The 20,156-nt window shown below is 43.7% G+C and overlaps 1 protein-coding gene across 1 annotated transcript in view; it reads left to right on the top strand.

The window, feature by feature from the left end:
• Window positions 1-17,832, top strand: part of LOC140733616 (macoilin-like) — a 113,853-nt gene extending 96,021 nt beyond the window's left edge. Inside the window, exons 11-12 of the mRNA XM_073057193.1 lie at window positions 14,353-14,527; window positions 16,463-17,832. Of these exons, the coding sequence (XP_072913294.1) occupies window positions 14,353-14,527; window positions 16,463-16,662 (375 nt within the window). The 3' untranslated portion in view covers window positions 16,663-17,832. The remainder of the gene's footprint in view (window positions 1-14,352; window positions 14,528-16,462) is intronic.
• Window positions 17,833-20,156: the final 2,324 nt, after the last annotated feature.

The raw sequence follows: 20,156 nt of genomic DNA, 5'->3' as shown, positions 1-20,156 counted from the left end.
AGGTGGGGACCTCAGACTGCTGAAGCAAGAGGGTGAAGATATCTGTAACCAGTCCAGCAAGTTGATCGTCATAGGCCCTCAGTACTCAGGCGGGAATGGTGCCTTCCATAGATTCACCCTCCTGATGGATCATTTATGTCGACCTCAGACACTGAGCTCACAGGTTCATTGGGGGCTGTGGGGGTTCATAAAGGTGCCTCCATGTTCTTGGGAGTAACATGGATACCGCGTGTTTTGAAGGTTGCAGCAAGGCAAGGGTGAAGATGTCTTCAAGCACTGTGCTGTCACCCTTGCTTGCCAGTTAACCTTGAACACTGAGAGCCTAGCTCTGCATTGCATAGCTTTTCACCGGCTGTACCAAAACAAAAATACAAAGGATTGTAAGGTATACTAGCTATTTCACTGATTCTCATCTTATTGTAGATTTTATTGGTTATTAACACCTGAAATATGCAAATAAAGGGATTCCGAAGTGCATGATGTTTCAATTCAATCACTGCCTGTACAGAATTGGCAATTTTGAGCTGTAACTTCAGAGCGCTTCAGGGGCAGGGGTTGGACTGTTCTTGTGCACCAGTAAAGTGTGATTCAAAGGTTCAAAGTACATTTATTATCGAGGTGTGTGTGTATGCAGGCGGTGACAGTTCCACCAATTACAGTCGGCCCTCCTTATATGCGGATTCCGTATGCGCGGATTCAACCAACCGCGGATCAGGAAAACCCGGAAATTCTCTCTCCAGCACTCATTGCTTGAGCATGTACAGACTATTTTTTCTTGTCATTATTCCCTAAACAATACAGTATAACAACTATTTACATAGTATTTACCTTGTATTAGGTATTATAGGTGGTCTAGAGATGATTTAAAAGTACAGGCAGTCCCCTGGTTATGAAAGGAGTCCATCGTTAAGTCAAATTTGAATTGTTCCGATCGTTGACCGACTGTAACCTAACACTTTTCCAATGACCGATAACGTTTCACCTCTTTCTGATCGCTTTATTACTTCCACTTTATTTTCAATCCTGATTGTGATTATTTTCATGAACAGATACACTACAGAGTCAGAGCTGCGCTGGGTCCTAAAGTCCACCAGACTGAGACAGGTTAAATAAGGTCCGGGGTTCCACTGGGTCCTAAAGACCACCAGACTGAGACAGGTTAAATAAGGGACTTGAGCATCCAAGTTTTTTGGTCTCCGTGGGGGGTCTCGGAACCAATCCCCCACGGATAAGGAGTGCCGACTGTAGATCCTGAAGACCCTTGGCTTTCAGCAGGTGATCTTGGATGTTCATTGGCATCACTGGTTGGGTCATGTCAGACAGGAGCTTCAGAACTGCACACCTGAGCTTATTTGCGAGCAGATTGCCCAGGCTTTATTTATTGAGAAAGTAAAATAAGCCCTGCAGACGTTTAATCCCCTACTGTTGGATGAAATGCATTTTCCCATGAGCATCGTAGAATATTTTACAGCACCAACGATCGGGGTTCCATTCCCACCATTATCAATAAGGAGTCTGTACATTCACTCTGTGACCGCATTTGTTTACTCCATGTTCCCTTGTTTCCTCCCACATTTCAAAGACGTCAGGGTTAGAGTTGGTAAGGTGTGGGCGTGCAATGTTGCCTCTGGATGCGTGGCTACACTTGCAGGCTGTCCCCAGCATATCCTTGGACCGTTAATCATTAATACAGACCATGTATTTCACTGTATGTTTTGATGTTTCATTGTACATGTCTTAAATAAAGCTAATGTTTAAAAAAATCGTAATCTCTTTCTTTTCACTGGGAATGAGAACACAGTTCTAACCTTGTAGGCAGTCCTTTTGCTCTTTGTGGGGAGTAGATATCTCTTCACTGCTGGATGGCCTACCACTCTCAGATAAGCTGCTACTTTTTTTCTGGCATTAGTGACCAGATTTTGCCTTGTTCCCACCGCCAAGATGGGTGGTGATGTGGCGATTGGCAAGGTGCAAGACTATGGGGTGAACACTGGGTGGTGCTGTGGCTGTTAGTTTGGGTGCAATAGTATACGGTAAGCTCTAGGTGGTGCTGTGGCTGTTGGTTTGGGTGCAATAGTTTACGGTAAGCTCTAGGTGGCTGTTGGTTTGGGTGCAATAGTATACGGTAAGCTCTAGGTGGTGCTGTGGCTGTTGGTTTGGGTGCAATAGTTTACGGTAAGCTCTAGGTGGCTGTTGGTTTGGGTGCAATAGTATACGGTAAGCTCTAGGTGGTGCTGTGGCTGTTGGTTTGGGTGCAATAGTTTACGGTAAGCTCTAGGTGGCTGTTGGTTTGGGTGCAATAGTATACGGTAAGCTCTAGGTGGTGCTGTGGCTGTTGGTTTGGGTGCAATAGTATACGGTGAGCTCTAGGTGGTGCTGTGGCTGTTGGTTTGGGTGCAATAGTATACGGTGAGCTCTAGGTGGTGCTGTGGCTGTTGGTTTGGGTGCAATAGTATACGGTGAGCTCTAGGTGGTGCTGTGGCTGTTGGTTTGGGTGTAAACAGAATTGCCAAAGCCAGTGCCGCCTTTGGGAGACTCCATGAGAATGTATGGGAGCGGAGAGGACTCAGCCTTACCACCAAGGTCTACCGAGCAGTGGTTCTCACCACCCTCCTCTATGCCAGCGAGACCTGGACTGTCTACAGCAGACACGCTAAACAGCTCAACCATTTCCACTTGAGCTGCCTCCTCAGACTTCTCCACGTACGATGGCAGGACAAAGCCCCAGACACGGAGTCCTGGAGCGGGCTGGCACCCACAGCGTCTACACCCTCCTACAGAAAGCCCAAGCCAGCTGGGCTGGCCATGTTGTCAGGATGTCTGACAGTCGACTACCAAAACAGCTGCTGTATAGAGAGCTGAGCCAGGGCAAGCACTCAGTTGAAGGGCAGAAGAAACGTTTCAAAGACTGCCTCGGTGTCCCTCAAAGACCTCAACATCAATCCCAGTAGCTGGGAATCGCTTGCTCTGGACCGCCCAACCTGGTGGAGCAGGACCACTAAAGGAGCGTATGCAGCAGAAATCAGACACACCGCAGAGGCTCAGAGGAAACGCGCCGCGCGCAAGGCTCGAGCTACCTCCACTTCCACTGCAGCACCTACCCTCATGTGTCCCACATGTGGGCGAGCTTTCAGGGCCCGGATTGGCCTCACCAGTCACCTCCGGACCCACAGTCACCAACCCTCCACCTGACAGAAGTCGTGGTCGTCTTCGACTCTGAAGGACGAACAACAACAATAGTATAGGGTTAGTTCTAGGTGGTGCTGTGGCTGTTGGTTTGGGTGTAATAGTATAGGGTGAACACTGGGTGGTGCTGTGGCTGTTGGTTTGGGTGCAGTAGTATAGGGTGAACACTAGGTGGTGCTGTGGTGGATTGACTGGATGCAATGGTATTGGGTGAAATGCTGGAGGAATTGGGCAAGTCAGGCAGCATCAATGGAGGGGAATAAACAATAATGTTTTAGGCCGAGACCCTTTATCAGGATTGGACAGGAAGGGGTAGAAGCCAGAATAGGACAGGGGAGGGGGGACGTGAAAGGTTACAAGCTGGCAGGTGATAGGTGAGACCAGGTGAGAGTGAAGGTGGGTGTGTGTAGGTGGGCAGAAGTAAGAAGCTGGGCGAGGATAGGTGGAAGAGGAAGAAGGAATCTGATAGGAGAGGAGTGTTGGTCATGGAAGAAAGGGAAGGAGGAGAAGCAGAGGAAGGTGATGGGCAGGTGAGGAGAAGCGAGGGGGGAGAGGGTAATCAGAATGGGGAATGAAAAATGAGTGAAGGAGGAGAAATTGCCAGAAAAACTGTGTGGCTGGTCGGCTGGTTTCCAAGGACTTGGGCGGCGCAGTGATTTGTTGGTTGGGTACAATAACATCAAGTGAGCACTAGGTGGCAGTTTGGCTGGTTGGCAGGTGTGAAGATTGGCTGTGTGCCAGTGGCAACAGATTGAAAATAAACTCTGTAAGGAAAATACTCGAGATAAGAGTGGAAGCGAGTATGGATCAGTAGAGTATGACACCTGAAGTGTTTTGGAAAGGAAGTAAACACTAAACTTGTAGAATCTTGTTATGTTTTTCATTAACATATCAAATAAAGAGTCTGGTTCTATACCCTACTTTTTGGCAAAAGCTTGTGGTTTAAAGTGTTGATAACTGTATCCCTCTAAACTAGACACAGTGCTGAACAAGACTTTTCAAAATTGGCATTGAAAAGTCACTGTTAAAGACTGTTAACCACGCTTTCTTTGGTAACTTCTTTGAACTACACAAACAGTTTCAAGGTTGCTCAGTTGATACAATGTTGATACTGCTTGTTTTAACTTTTTAAAAATGTAACATTGTCACAAGAAACAGGATTATTGAGAAATTTTATATTAGCGGAAAAAATCAGTGTTACTGGATTTTGGAAAATGGAAGCTAGTCATGGCAATTAATTTTTATTCATAATTATGTAAATTACTAACTGCTGTTGCAGAGTACACTTCTGTGGCCACTTCAAACAGCTTAAGAATACTCATTTTCTGATGCCAGTTATCGGGAATGATAGCTGCAGGTTAGGGCTCTAGAGCTGGTTGACATATGCAGCTTAGAAAAATCAACACCTTTAGAAAACGCTGTGTTGGTGGAGGTGCAGATATCAACTAGGTCACTTCTAGTGCTTAACATCTGAGCTCCAAAGCCTTATTAAAATTTGCCGATGACACCACTGTCATTGGCCAAAGCAAAATTGGTGACAAATTAGCATATAGATGGCAGATTGAATATTCTGGCTGAGTGGTGCCAGTACAACAACATCTCACTCAATATCAGCAAGAACAAGGAGCCGATTATTCACTTCCGTAAGTCCAAGAGCCTGTCCTCATCGGGGATCAGAGGTGGGGAGGGTCAGCAACTTTAAATTCCTCAGTGTTATCATTTTAGAGGAACTGTCCTGCGTTGAATACATAAATGCCATTACGAAGAATGCACAGCAGCATTTCTACTTTCTTAGAAGATTGCAAGGACTCGACATGTCATCTGAAGCTTTGCAAACATCTCCAGGTGTGTGGTGGAGAGTATATTGACTGGTTGCTTCATAGCCTGGTATGGAAATTCCAATGCGCTTGAATGGAAAATCCTACAAAAAGTAGTGGATACGGCCCAGTCCAGCACAGGTAAAGCCTCCCCACTATTAAGCACAGAGTGCTGTCACAGGAAAGCAGCATCCATCAGCAAGGACCCTCACCACCCAGGCCATCGGGAAGAAGGTACAGAAGCCTCAGAACTCACACCGCCAGGTTCAGAGACAGTTATTAACCCTCAGCAATCAGGCTCTTGAACCAGAGGGGATAATTTCACTCAACTTCACTCACCCCATCAGTGAACTTTTCTCATAACTGATGGACTCACTTTCAAGGACTCTTCATCTCAAGCTCTCAATATTTATTTCATATTTATTTATTATTATTATTACTATTATTTTTATTTTGCATTTGCACCGTTGACTTTTGCACATTGCTGGTTTGTCCATCATGTTGGGGGTGGTCTTTCATTGATATTATTGTGTCACTTGGATTTACTGCTCAAAAATCAATCTTCAAAGATTAATACCAAAGTACAAATATATCACCATCTACAATCCTGAGATTCATTTTCTTGTGGGCAGACTCAATAAATAAACCATAATAGAATCAATGATTCTATCACTGCAATCACAGGTGCATGATCTCAGGCTTGCATATGGTGACTGTAAGTTCTTTGATAACAAATTTACTTCGAACTTTGAACATCAGTGTGAACAATAAGTGCACCTGTGATTGCACTATTAAACAGATTTATTATTATTTAAACTGTTATTAGTTTATACTGTAAATAAAGGGCGGCGGGCTGGAGATACTAAAGGAGGTGTAACACGCTCCTTCCCTCCGCTAGCCTGCACGTCAATGTGTGGCACCTGCTTAGCTCCCCCCATCAGGGTCACGTGAAGCTAGGGGAGCAGGTGGTGGATGGTCGTATGAGCAGCTGGTGCAGATCACACAAGTCCTGCTTGTGCCAGCACTGAAACCAGGGAGGCAATCTCTGAAGAGTATTGATAATGGCTGTGGTGTGCTGTCTTGTAAAGACACTGACCAGAAAGAAGGCAATAGCAAGCCACTTCTCTAGAAAAATTTGCCAAGAACAATCATGGTCAAGACCACGATCACCCACCTCAAATGACATGGCATATAATGAATGAATGAACTGTGTATAAAGATGTTCCTTTGATCTGGAGCAGACATTAGCGTGGAAAGAACCATCATGTGCTTTGTAGCTAATAAGATGCTTGAGTAATTGAAGATCAGATCACGTTGTCCTTCAACATACGAGTTCAACATACATTCGTATTCCACCATTGAAAAGGAATGGGCCTGATATGTAACAAGTCTATTCTGTGTGCCCTATCTGCAAGTTCTTAGTTTCTTTGAATGTCCATTGGTCTATAGATCTCTGTCCTTTGAACATAGAATATAGTACAGCACTGTACAGGCCCTTCAGCCCACAATGTTGTGCTGAACCTTAAACCCTGCCTCCCATCGATCCCCCCCACCTTAAATTCCTCCATATACCTGTCTAGTAGTCTCTTAAATTTCACTAGTGTAATTTGGAATGTCTGAATTACTACCCATTTACTACCCGAGACAAAAGAAATATACACATAGCTCAAAGACTGGTGGCAGAGAAGTGGGTTTGAATTCTTGGAACATTGCCACCACCAGGGGAAAGGAGGGAGCTATTCTGATAGGATGGACTTCACTTGAGTCATGTTAGGAGCAGAGTTGTGGTGAATGGCATCGCTAGGGTCTTAAGCTAAACAGTGGGGGAGGGGGGTTTCAATGGCACAGTAGAGTGAGGAAGAGGTTAAAAGGAAGTGAAGTGCAGGAAAGATTATTAAACTCTCCAAATTAAAAAAAGTAGGATAGAGAGTTCAGAAAGGGTTTAGAAATCTAGCTTCAGCACCATCAGGGTGACTAGAGAGGGAGGTAATGAATACGTGACTGAGGATGTTGTGTTTGAATGTACGTTGTGTAGGTAACAAGAGAAATGAGGTTACAGCACAGATACCATCACAGAGATGGAGCTGAATGGGTATCAGAGCCGTGAGCTAAATATCCAAGGATCTGCACATTATTGACAAGGCAGGCAGGTGGGCAGCAGGGATGGGCTGGCTCTGTTGGTAGCAAGGAGCAATATAGGATCAGATGATGCGGAACCTATGCGTGTGGGTTTGAGGAGCTGGAAAGGTAAAAAAGACTGATGGGAGTTATGTACAACTCTCTGAATAAAGGTCACGACATGGGGTACAAAATACGCCAGGAGATAGAAAAGGAATGCGCGAAAGGTATTGTTACAGTGAGATCGGAGGGGACTTCAATATTCCGATTGGTAGTGAAAGCCAGACTGGTAGTTGACCTTAAGAAAAGAAATTCATGGAATATCTACAAGTTGCCATTTTAGATTAGCTTGTGGTGGATGCCACTAAGGAACAGACTGTAGTGAATTTGGTATTGTGTAATGAGGGAGACTTGATCAAGGAGCTTAAGGTGAAGGAATCCTTAGGAGGCAGTGACAATAATATAACAGAATTCATCCTGCAGTTTGAGAGAGAGAAGCTGAAATCCGATGTAATGGCAGTACAGATGAGTAAAGGTAACTTTAGGTAACCTTGAGGGAGCGCAGGCCAGAATAGATTGGAAGGGGATCCCAGCCGGAAAGACAGCAGAGCTGCAATGGTGGGAGTTTCCTGGGGTAACTTGGGAGACGTGGAAGAATTTCCTCCCATGGAAGAAGGAGGACACTGAAGGGAGGACAGTTCAACTATGGCTGGCAAGGGCAGTCAGCAGCAACATAAAAGAATAGCAATATGGCAGAGATTAGTGGGCAGCCAAGGGGTTGAAAAGCCTTTAAAAGCAACAACGGATAACTAAAGCAGCTATGAAGGAGAAGATGAAATACAAGGGTAAATTAGCCACTAACATAAAAGGAGACTCCAGAAGTGGACTAACTCCAGGTCATTTGAGAGGCAGAAGGGGTAATAGATTGGGCATATAGAGAGGTAGTTACACCCAAGGAGCAGGACACAGGAAACTGGATGATAGTCAAGAAAGGGAATGGGGTTAGGAGCCAATGCAGAGTACCCCTGTGGCTATCCCCCTCAATAACAAGTATATCAATTTGGATACTGTCAGGGGGGAGATGACATAACAGAGGAAAGTCACAGTGCTCAGGTCTCTGGCACCGAGTCTACCTCTGTGACTCCGAAGGGAAGGAGGGAGAAGAGGCACACTGTGGTGATAGGGGAATGGACAGGAGGTCCTGTGGGTGTGAACAAGATTCCCAGATGGTATGACATCTCCCAGGTTCCAGGGTCTGGGATATCTCATTGATTCCTCAGCATTTTTAACTGGTAAGGTGAACAGCCAGAAGTTGTGGTCCACGTAGGTAACAATGATATGGATAGGATGAGTGATGAGGTTCTGCATAGGGAGTTAAAGGGCTGGACCAACAGGGTTGTGATCTCAGGATTGCTACCCATACCACATGCTAGTGAGGCTAGAACTAGGAAAATTATATTATTTAATACATGACTAAGGAGTTGGTGTAGGAGGGAGGGAAGAAGACTTTTGGATCATTGGGCTTTCTTTCAGGGAAGGTGGGACCTGTAAAGAAGGGACAGATTGCACCTGAACTGGAAGGGAACTAATATCCTAGCTACAAACACGAGGAAATCTGCAGATGCTGGAAATTCAAACAACACACACACAAAATGCTGGTGGAACACAGCAGGCCAGGCAGCATCTATAGGGAGAAGCACTGAGTCCTGACGAAGGGTCTCGGCCCGAAACGTCGACAGTGCTTCTCCTTATAGATGCTGCCTGGCTTGCTGTGTTCCACCAGCATTTTGTGTGTGTTGTTTTAATATCCTAGCTGGACAATTTGTTAGTTCTGCACAGTGGGGTTTACTTTAGAGTTGCAGGGGGGTGGGAACCAGAGTGCCAGAACAGTTAGTGGAGAGGTTGTGGAGGCAGATTTTGGTAAGACTTCAGACAAAGTCAGGAATCAAAAGATTGAGCATGGTGTGACTAGAAGGCATATAATCGAGCAAAAATTAGTCATTAGTTAGGGAATTGTGAAGCCTTTAAAAACCAACAGAAGGCAACTGAAAAAGTTATTAACAACGTAAAGATGGAAAACAAAATTAAGTTAGCCAGCAATATTAAAGAGGATACCAGATGTTTCTTCAGATGCATGAAGTGTAAAGGAGAAGTGAGAGTGGATATCGGACTGCTGGAAAATGATGCTGGAGAGGTAGTGATGGGGGACAAGGAAATGGGGGAGGAACTGAATAAGTTCACTGTGGAAGACAGTAGCAGCATGGTGGAAGTTCCAGGTGTCAGGGGGCATGAAGTGTGTGAAGTTGCCATAACTAGAGAGGTTTTTGGGAAACTGAAAGGTCTGAAGGTAGATAAGTCACCTGGACTGGATGATGTATTCAGAGTTCTGAAAGGTGACTGAAGAGATCATGGAGGCATTAGTAATGATCTTTAAAGAATCACAAGATTTTGGAAGACTGGAAAGTTGCAGTTGTCACTCCACTCTTCAAGAAGGGAGAGAGACAGAAGAAAGGAAACTATAAGCCAGTTAGTCTGACCTCTGTGGTTGGGAAGATGTTGGAGTCGATTACTAAGGATGAGGTCTCAGGGTACTTGGAGGCATGTGATAAAATAGGCCGTAGTCAGCATGGTTTCCTCAAGGGGAAATTTTGCCTGACAAATCTGTTGGATTTCTTTGAAGAAACAACAAGCAGGATAGACAAAGGAGGATCAGTTGATGAAGTGTACTTGACTTGGATTTTCAGAAGGCCTTTGACAAGGTGCACACATGGTGTTACAGGAAAGATTCTAGCATGGATAAAACAGTGGCAGGTTGGCAGGAGGCAAAGGGTGGGAATAAAGGGAACCTTTTCTGGCTGGCTGCCAGTGACTAGTGGTTTCACAGGGGTCTGTGTTGAAACTGATTCTTTTTACATTATATGTCAATGATTTGGTTGATGGAATTGATGGCTTTGTTGAAAAGTTTGCAGATGATATGATGTAGATGGAGGGACAGATAGTTTTGAGGATGTAGAGCAGCTACGTAGACAAATTAAGAGAATAGACAAAGAAATGATGGATGGAATAGTGTTGGGAAGTATATAGTCAAGCACTTTGGTAGAAAAAATGAAAGGGTTGACTATTTTCTAAATGGAGAGAAAATTAAAAAGAAATTGAGGTGCAAAGGGACTTGGGAGCTCTTGTACCAGATTCCCTGAAGGTTAATTTGCAGGTTGAGTCTGTGGTGAAGAAGGCAAATGCAATGTTAGCATTCATTTCAAGAGGGCTAGAACATAAAGCAAGGATGCAATGTTAAAACTTTATAAAGCACTGCTGAGACCTCATTTGGAGTATTGTAAACAGTTTAGGGCCCCTTATCTTAGAAAGGATGTGCTGAAACTGGAGAGGGTTCAAGGAGGTTCATGAAAATGATTCCAGGTTTGAATGGCTTGTCATATGAAGAACACTTCATGGCTCTGGACCTGTATTCACTAGAATTCAGAAGAGTGAGGGATGACCTCATGGAAACCTATCGAATGCTGAAAGGCCTTGACAGAGTGGATGTGGAGAGGGTGTTTCCTGTACTGGGAGAGTCTAAGACCAGAGGACACAGCCTCAGAATAGAGGGGCATCCTTTTAGAACAGAGATGAGGAGGAATTTCTTCAGCCAGAGAGTGGTGAATCTGTGGAATATTTTGCCACAGGCAGCTGTGGAGGCCAAGTCTTGGTGTATATTTAAGGCAGAGGTTAATAAATTCTTGATTGGTCAGGGCATGAAGGGATATGGGGAGAAGGCAGGAGACCAGGGCTGAGAGGAAATCTGGATCAGCCATGGTGAAATGGGCCAAATGGTCTAATTCTGCTGCTATATCTTATGGTCTTTATGGTCAACTGATGCTACTTATAAACGGTTTGCTCTATGCACGATGTACTGTCTTAATGCCCACACTAGTTAGAAACTGTTTGGCATAATTTTCCTGCTCCAGTTAAGCGGCATAGTGCCCCGAATAAATGAAGGGAGTCCCAGCTATTTTATTGATTAGTTTTAGGACAGACATAACGGCAATGGCAAGGACTATAAATAGCATAACGCGAAGGCTCAGGCAAACAACACTGAACAGGGAGGCAGTTACTGCAAAGTGCCATTGCAGCAAAATCTGCAAAAACGTCAAAGGCCTCAAGATACACCAAAGCAGGTCCAGCTGCTGAACGAAGGCGACTCAAGTGTAATGCATGTACTCAACATCCGATGAGATGATGGAGACCTCCAGCCAGGAATCAGCGCACAGAGCTGAAGATCTCTTCACACCTGAGCCACCCAGTGCCAATGAAGGGACCAAGTGAGTGCCCCCTCTGTCACAAGGAAAGAGAGGATCAGATGGCCTGAACCATCAGACAATGTATCGTGGAAGCGGTTTGATGGTGACCTGGATTGCTTCTTGGAAGCTACGTTGGCAAGACCTGTCTACAGAAAGTCAGCTCCCTCACAGTCATTGTGTTCAGCTTTGCTGAAGAATGATTTGGCCCAATGGAGAAGAAAAGGGATCTTAAACCATTATGGCAATCGAACAGGAGGGAGAGGGAGATTCACCACCTGGGAAGCAGGATAAAGACCCTGAACAGCGAATTCAGAAACAGATCACCTGACGAAAAAGAAGGTGTCAAACTGTGGGGACAGCTGGTCGAGGGTGGGAAAGCTGTGAAAGCAAAGAGCGGGGGAAGAGAGAAGGAGGGAGCAGTTTTTAAAAAAGCCATTCAGGTTCACCAGGGCTCTTCTTAACTAGTGAAAATCTGGCACCCTAACCAGCTCAAAGCAGGAGGTGAAAGAATTTCTGCGGGAATCGCACAGCGATCCCCGTGGGAACCATGTTCAAAAATTCAGCTCAAAAGTCCCCCAACCAAGAACCTCAGCAACTGTGCTGAACATGGCAGAGCCCACGTGGAAGGAGGTCCAGGATATCATCAAGAGAGCAAAGTCATCTGCCGTCCCAGGACCAAGTGGTATGCCCTACAAGGTTTATAAGAAATGCCCAAAGCTCCTCTGGAGGTTGTGGAAGATAATGAGGAAGATTTGGACAAAAGGCTCTATCCCACCAAGCTGGAAAATGGCTGAAGAGTGCTTTATTCCCAAGGTGCTTTTTCTGGGTGCCTTGAACACATCTCAATAATCAGCCAATTGATCGGCGAGGCCTTGCGGATGAAAGGTGACCCAACAGTTGTTTGGTTAGACCTAGCCAACGCCAACAGATCAATTCCACACATCCTCATCCAGGCCAGCCTGGACCACTACCATATCCCACCAGTAACGTGAGATATGATCACCAGCTACCTGGGAGGATTCAAGCTATGCTTCGCTTCAGCTCACTTTACAATCAGGTGGCAAGACCTCCAAAAAAGGAATTCCAACTGGCTGTACCATCTCCCTCATCTTGTTTGTCATGGGTGTGAATCTCCTCGTATCAGCAGCAGCAGACATAACCTGAGGCCCAGTGATGGAGCCCGGCGTCTGACAACCTGTAATACAGGGGTTCATGGATGACATCAGAATAACCACTGTAACCCATGTCCAAGCAAGATGGGCAATGGAAACCCTGGACACCGTAGCTACCTGGGCTAGGATGGCCTTCAAGGCCAGAAAGTCCAGATGCACGGTGATCAAAAAGGGCAAGGTTACTAGCAAGTTCCATCTTCAAATACAGGGAGAAGTCATTCCATCCATAGAGGACAACCCAGTCAAGTGTCTGGGAAAGTGGTTTAATGTTTCAACGATGGTCAGTACCAATGTCACCGACCCTGTAAAACAGACTGAAGGGTGGCTGAAGAAGATAGACAAAACCGGACTCCCTGGTAAATTTAGGACATGGTTGCACCAACACGGTCTTCTACCAAGCCTGCTCTGGCTTTTCATGGTGTACGAGTTCCCCATAGAAACATAGAAAATAGGTGCAGGAAACAATCTTCCTGCATCTAGCCTGTCCAATCCCTTTAGAATTTTATCCCCATGACCACTGTAGAAGGCATTGAGAGGAAAGTCAGCAAGCACCTGCTTAGGAGGAGGCTGGGGCTCCCCCAAGTTTTTCTTCAGTGGGGCTGTACACAAGATCAGGCCAGCCACAGCTCCCATTGTCATCAGTAGTGGAGGAGTTCAAGGTGGCAAAGTATAGAGTTGTGTTGACACTGAGGGGCTCAGATGACAAACTAATAATTTAAGCAGGAGTCACAACAAGATTGGGCTGAAAGTGGGCTGCTAACTTGGCCGTAGATGAGGCAGTGAGCTTCCTGCAATTGACATCAGTGGCAACCCACACCTGGGTCGGCACGGCCTCGGCTCTGCACACTTCCAATAACGGGGGAGTGGAAGTGAAAGGGATAGGCACGACATGATCCAGGCAGGGGTATGAAATCACGAGGACAAAAGGCGGTTAAGGAAGGCAGTGGAGTTGGGGAGGAGATGGGATCTTCCCAAGCGCAAGGTCACTTGGGCAGAGCTTTGGAGACTGGAGCCCTTCTGCATTTCTTTCCTCCTGTGCTCTGTGTTTGACACTCTCCCTACACTGGCAGAGACAGAGAGTGGGAATAAAGGAGCTACTTTCAAGACAGCAGCTGGTGACTAGTGGAATTCTGCAGGGGTCTGAACTTTTTACTTCACACATTAATAATCCGGAATGAAGGAATGGATGTCATTGTGACCAGGTTTGTAGATAATAGCTAGATAGATAGAGGGACAGGTAATTTTGCAGATGCAGGGAGTCTGCAGTAGAGCTTGGATAAGTTGTGAGAGGAGGCAAATAGAATATACTGTAGGGAAGTGTAAGCTCATGCACTTTGGTAGGGAGAATGAAAGTACTGAGGGAGAGAATTCAGAACTCCGAGGCATAGAGGGACTTGGAAGATCTAGCTCAGGGTTTCCTGAAGATTAGCTTGCTGACTGAGTTGCTAGCAGAGAAGACAAATGCAATGTTAACATTCATTTTGATGAAGGGACGAATGCACTGGCGAGGCTTCCTAAGGCATTGGTCCAATCACATTTGGAATACCGTGAGCAACTTTGTGTCACTTCTCTAAGGAAGGATGTTCTGGGCCTGAAGTAAGTGGGTGAAAGGTTATAGGGAGAAAGCAGGAGAATGGGGTTTTAAAAAAAAATCAGACTTAAGTGGGTAAACCCTTTTCCAAACAGAGTTTTGAGGATTCTAATTAAGATGATAGTATTGAAAAATTATCTGAATTGGCTGCTCTTATCACTTTACTGCAGGAACTTTGTAAGTATAAAGAAACTGAACAGGAGACTGAAATGCTAATGGCAGCTCTTACAGCCATGCAGGACAAAACTCAGCACTTAGAAACCAATCTCAGTGCAGAGACCAGGATCAAACTGGACCTTTTCTCTGCTCTTGGAGATGCCAGGAGACAACTAGAGATTGCACAAGGTAAGTAGTGTTTGCAATGTTAAAGTCATTGTTATTGTTTATAGATCTGAAATGAATTTTCATGGCCTTTTTGAGAACTAAGTGTGCCAGTACTATTTTGGGGCATGGAGGTTGTGCAGAAGAAAAATCTACCATACCATTACTGCTCCTGTGTTTTACAATCCAACAGTAAAAGCTGACATTTTGACAGGCGTCAATGTGATTTATTGACATATCACACACTGAGGGCCAATTTGCCATATGTCTGGGTTTTCAATTTTTCCACTTGTAAAATACATGAGGCACAGTTAGCATAAGAACAAGCCTTAAGACACAGAGAGGGATGTCTTATTCTTTCCCGGTGCTTTACCTCCTCTGTTTGGTACTTGTGCTCTTCCATCTATTTTTGTGCTGTTTCTGGTTACAACTCTAACCACTGAACCATGGTGCTCCTGTGAATAAAGTAGGTTCAGGGAATGGAAGCAGCCTCCCCTCGTGGCGATATGCTGTTGGCGGCTACCCTCCCCCCCATCCTTGCAGCTCGCAGTTATATTGTGATTTATCATTCTCCCTTCCAAATTCTTAACACTTATTGTCATTCAACCCAATTTACTCAGCAATTTTACATAAAGACAAAAAAATTCATGATTCATATTCTTTATTGTCATTTGTCAATACACAAATTAAACGAGAATGAAAAATGTAGCACAATATGCATAAAGAACACAAAACACATTAAAATATATATATTATATATATACTAGCTTATCTACATAGTCTGATTGGATGTATACAGTGTTGGAAAATGGATGATCATGAACTTTGGTAGTAGAAATAAATGTCAGACTATTTTCTAAACAGGGAGAAAATCCAAATATCTGAGATGCAAAGGGCCTTGGAAGTCCTTGTGCAGAACACCTTAAATAGCAACTTGCAGGTAGAGTCGATGGTGAGGAAGGCAAATGCAATGTTAGCATTCATTTCAAGAGGACTAGAATGTAAAAGCAGGGATGTGATGCTGAGGCTTTATAAGCCACTGGTGAGCCCTCACCTTGAGAATTGAGAACAGTTTTGGGCTCCTCATCTTAGAAGAGATGCACTGGGATTGGTGAGGGTCCAGAAGACGTTCACAAGGATGATTCCAGGAATGAAAGGGTTATCATACAAGGGACGTTTGATAGCTCTGGGTCTGTACTCGCTGTAATTTGGAAGGATGAGAGGGAATCTCATTGAAACCTTTCGAATGTTGAAAGGCCTAGACAGAGTAGATGTGGAAAGGATGTTTCCCCTGGTGGGGGAGTCTAGGACAAGAGGGCACAGCCTCAAGAAAGACGGGGGTCCATTTAAAATAGATGCAGAGAAATTTCTTCAGCCAGAGGGTGGTGAATTTGTGAAATTTGTTATCACAGGCAGATGTGGAGGTCAGGTCATTGGGTGTATTTAAGGCAGAGATTGATAGGTTCTTGATTGGCCACAGCATCAAAGGTCACAGGGAGAAGATCGGGAAGTGGGACTGAGGAGAGGAAAAAGGGATGAGCCGTGATTGAATGGCGGAGCAGACTCGAAGAGCCAAATGGCCTAATTCTGCTCCTATGTCTTATGGTCTAGTGTGACACTACGTGCAGAAGTATCTGTACGTAAGATGACTTTGAAAAGAAATGATAATGTAGTGGAGGCGGGGAGTGTGGTGGGGTGGGTTAATGGGTGGAGGTGTTGATCAGCCTGATGTCTTGGGGGAAGTAACTGTTACTTGAGTCTGGTGGATGTTGCATCGCCCCTGATCGGAGTGGGACCAAGAGTCCATGAGAAGGACCATGAGAATTGTTTACTATGTAAACAAGTCTTTCCACCGAGAATGAACAAAGGCAATAAACATTTAAGTACAGAGGCTATCAGAGGATATGCAACCTGGCATGAAATTAACATAAATTATTATGCATTACTTTTGTTTTGCAGGACATATAATCCAACAAGATCAGGAAATTGAAGAGCTCAAACAGAAAGTTGCAGAAGTTATGGCAGTTATGCCGGGGATCACTTACAGTGTGGCCAATACACTCAGTCCCGCAACTTCACACTATTCCTCTAAGTTTGTGGAAACTGGGAATTCTGTACTTGATACTAATACTTCAATGTACCAGCCTCTGAAGAAATAAGTGCACTATCCTCCCTTACTAACCGTTAATTATTATGACCTTTTATGCATGTTTCATGCTGGAGGAGGTGAATCCTTTTTTTTCTATTCAGAAGTACTGATTTATCTTTTGATTGGATTTGAGGGGTCTTTAGGTTATGATTATATGGAATTAAGGTGCTTCGTATCATATAATTGGCTGGGTTCTTCAGAGAACTTGGACATCTGGAAGCATTTGGCCGTTGTTATGTCCTTCAGTCGACCCAAAACTTTATAAATTCTGCCTGAAGACCTTCATGTAGCACCTTACTGCTTAACTGGTATTGATACGACCTTTGAACAATGGCAGCATGTTATGACATTTTCTTTTGCTTGAAGCAGCAGTGAAAATTAAGACGAGAAAATCTACAGATGCTGGAGATCCAAAGTAACACACACAATGCTGGAGGAACTCAGCAGGCCAGACAGCATCTATGGAGAAGAGACAGAAACTGTCGACATTTTGGGCCGAGACCCTTCATCGGGACTCAGTGTGAATTAACACTGGATTAAACACTAAATCGGCATTAACAAGCAAATCGTAAGAAAGCACAAGGATGATTATTGCAAAACAGTGCTGAGGAATTAACATTAAACTAAAGCAAGAACAAATTTCTAGCAGAGCAGGTTCATTATTTGCACTGCTGTGAATCTTATTCATGGGTTCACCAAAAGCATAGCAAAACCAAGATAATAACGGGTAACATATGCACATTAAAAATGTCGTCACTTAAAAGCAACATTAGTTAAATGTTTAAGACTTCTGTAGTATTAAAGATATGGAAAGGCTGAATCATTGTTCCTCTTCCTTGAATTGTTAATAGAAAATTATTTAATAATACAGTCACTAAAAACCATCTGCAAATTCCTTTTTAATCTTATTCCAGAAATGCTAACACTGCTGTACTTGTTAATTCTTTGTTCAACACTCTTAAGTCGTCTGTAATAATATAATAGGTCTATTGTTCCACAGAAACTCTTCGATATTTACTGTAACACTCTCCCCAACATCAATTAAATGTCTAACCTTATCCACTCATCCTCAGGTACATTCTAAACTAACATTTCGCATCTCGTTTGTCATTTCTACCTTATGTTGTAGCTCCCTTTTTGTAACTGATGTTTGGTCCCAGGTGGTAATATAGAAACTGCCATAAACAGTTAATTGTGTTAAAACATAATAATGATATTTCTCAATAAAGGAGCAAGGGCCAGTTTTACATGTGTTCTGGATAATTAGGGCAATGTAAAATAGAGGCTGCTTAAACATGAGAGAGGTTGTTATTTTACACAAATCATCTTGTGGTTGTTGGTAGCATCAGTTTTTATGGTTTATACAGTTGTAAGCAAGTTGTCAAGATATTGGGAATTTTGATTCTAGATGACTGAGTTTTAAGAGAGTTGCATTCTACTTATTTAGTCTGCAAATCACAAATAATGCGTCAGAAAACATGCATAGTTTTTGATGTCTTGTGGTTGATTACCGTCTAGTGTTTTGAATATCTAAGTATTGTTGCTTGAAGGTTGTCTGAGAACAGATACAATTGCATAAAATTCCCTCGGAGGAATCATGAGGTGAAACAGTGTGCTGCTCTAGGCACATCTTAACAGCACCCATGGGCCTAGGGCCACACTGTCTGGTAATGATGGCACCGGGGTGAAGTGAGAAAATGTCACATAATGGAGAGAAGACACTGCTTATCAGGATAGCAATGGAAAGAGAGTAGCATAATTGAGGGGTTCATTGAACAATTCAATAAAGTGTTGATTCTCTTTCAGAAAAGTGATGAAGGCCTTCTCTTGATTTGTTTTTCCATTAGCCTAACGTGAGGGAGCGGCTACTTTAAATTTTACATTTCCCTAGTCTGTCTTCATAGTGGGATTGAATGAACGATCTGGCATATTGTTTGCCTCTGAATTTTAATTAATTTTGGTCGCAGTACAGTGAGAGTCTGCACGAATCCTGACTATGTAAATTAACTTCAGAAATGTTCATAATGACCAGGCCAATAAAATATTTTCTGACAGCAACAATGGAAGTTCTGTGATTAGACAGGTGGCTTGGATTGAAATAAAAATAACTCTTCATTAATTGTAGCTAAAGTGGTATCAAAACGGTGATGGTGCAGTTTTTAGGCAAGGTAAGAATCCCACTGCATCATTAGCTTCTTGTGTTCATTATACTTTCTAGTGCAAATGGTGGATTAACTGATTGCTAGACTAGTTCTTAAATAATACTTATGATGTTCTTTAAGATATGAATCATTTACGTGAACATCCATACTCCTAATTCATCCGAGAGCTAACATTCTTCCATCAGGTTCTGTTGTTTTACTCATTAATCATACATTTGTTCAGATTGATCCAAATTCCTTCAGACATTATTTGCTTTGTCGTTCAGTGGGATTTTCATTTTCTCCAGCTCTCCCTACCATCTAAGCTCTTCAAAAACACATTAGCATGAGTCCAACGTAAATAATTCATCAGGAATGAGATTTCCCACCGCACTGGTCTGAAAAATGACAGCCTGCAGGTTTCACTAATTTTATTTCCTATGAAACTATGCAGTTTAAAGGGCCAGCACTCAAACTGCATTTGTTGACCTCAGAGCCTCAAGTACAACCTTGTGTGTGCCTTGACTGCTTTGCCATAGAAACCAGGGCCAAAGTCCACTTTAGCAACCAAGTCACAGGATCTGTCCTGACCGCTACTGATCTCAACCACATCTCACTGTTTGATGTTCCCTATTGCATTAGGGAGCTCATCCAAACGACAGACACAAGGAAAGCGCATTTCCTTCACCCAACAGAAACAAGCATAAGAATTTGCCTGCAAGGCAGGCTTTTCCACAACAGAGGCCTTCATGAACTCCACTCATTTTCTCCCTAGCAACCTCCTGCCAAGAATGCTTTGATATAGCATTGCAGGGTTTACATGGTCCCCTTGTCAAAGAGAACATGTGAATCCTGTTCTTCACTAGTCTGTTCAGGTTCCCCTGAGTCTCTAGAACATTTGTACGATCCCTCCCACCATTTATTCATTCAATAACAACACTTCCCTGTGTTTGGAAGAGTGCTGCTGGGATTACCTTTTATAAGTTGCTGCAATATTTCACCTGCTGCACCACCCACGTACCTAGAACTGCAGGAACCTGAAACAGTCAGTAGGAGTGCTGCCCTGAAACAACAGGGTTACATTCGGCATGGAACGTACATAGAGAGCTCGATATTCTCCCTCATTATGTGAGTTTCACAAAATGCATGAAACCCAAAATAATGGTGTGGCACAATTCTCAGGTTCTCATATCTTCTCATCATTGTTCAGTTCTTTCAGGGTTCAGCAAACAATAATTAGTAGAATCTAATTTAAATGCTGGTCTTTGGGGTTGTATTAGCTCTAGTACGAGCATATATTGCTCTCAACTGGAATCCCAGTCTTCAGTAATATTTACAATTAGATAAACATAGGTCTTTGATA

This window comes from Hemitrygon akajei, chromosome 9, assembly GCF_048418815.1.
Source record: "Hemitrygon akajei chromosome 9, sHemAka1.3, whole genome shotgun sequence".
Classification (NCBI taxonomy): domain Eukaryota; kingdom Metazoa; phylum Chordata; class Chondrichthyes; order Myliobatiformes; family Dasyatidae; genus Hemitrygon; species Hemitrygon akajei.
The sequence above is the reverse complement of the archived record's forward strand: the minus strand, read 5'-3'. Positions and strand labels throughout refer to the sequence as shown.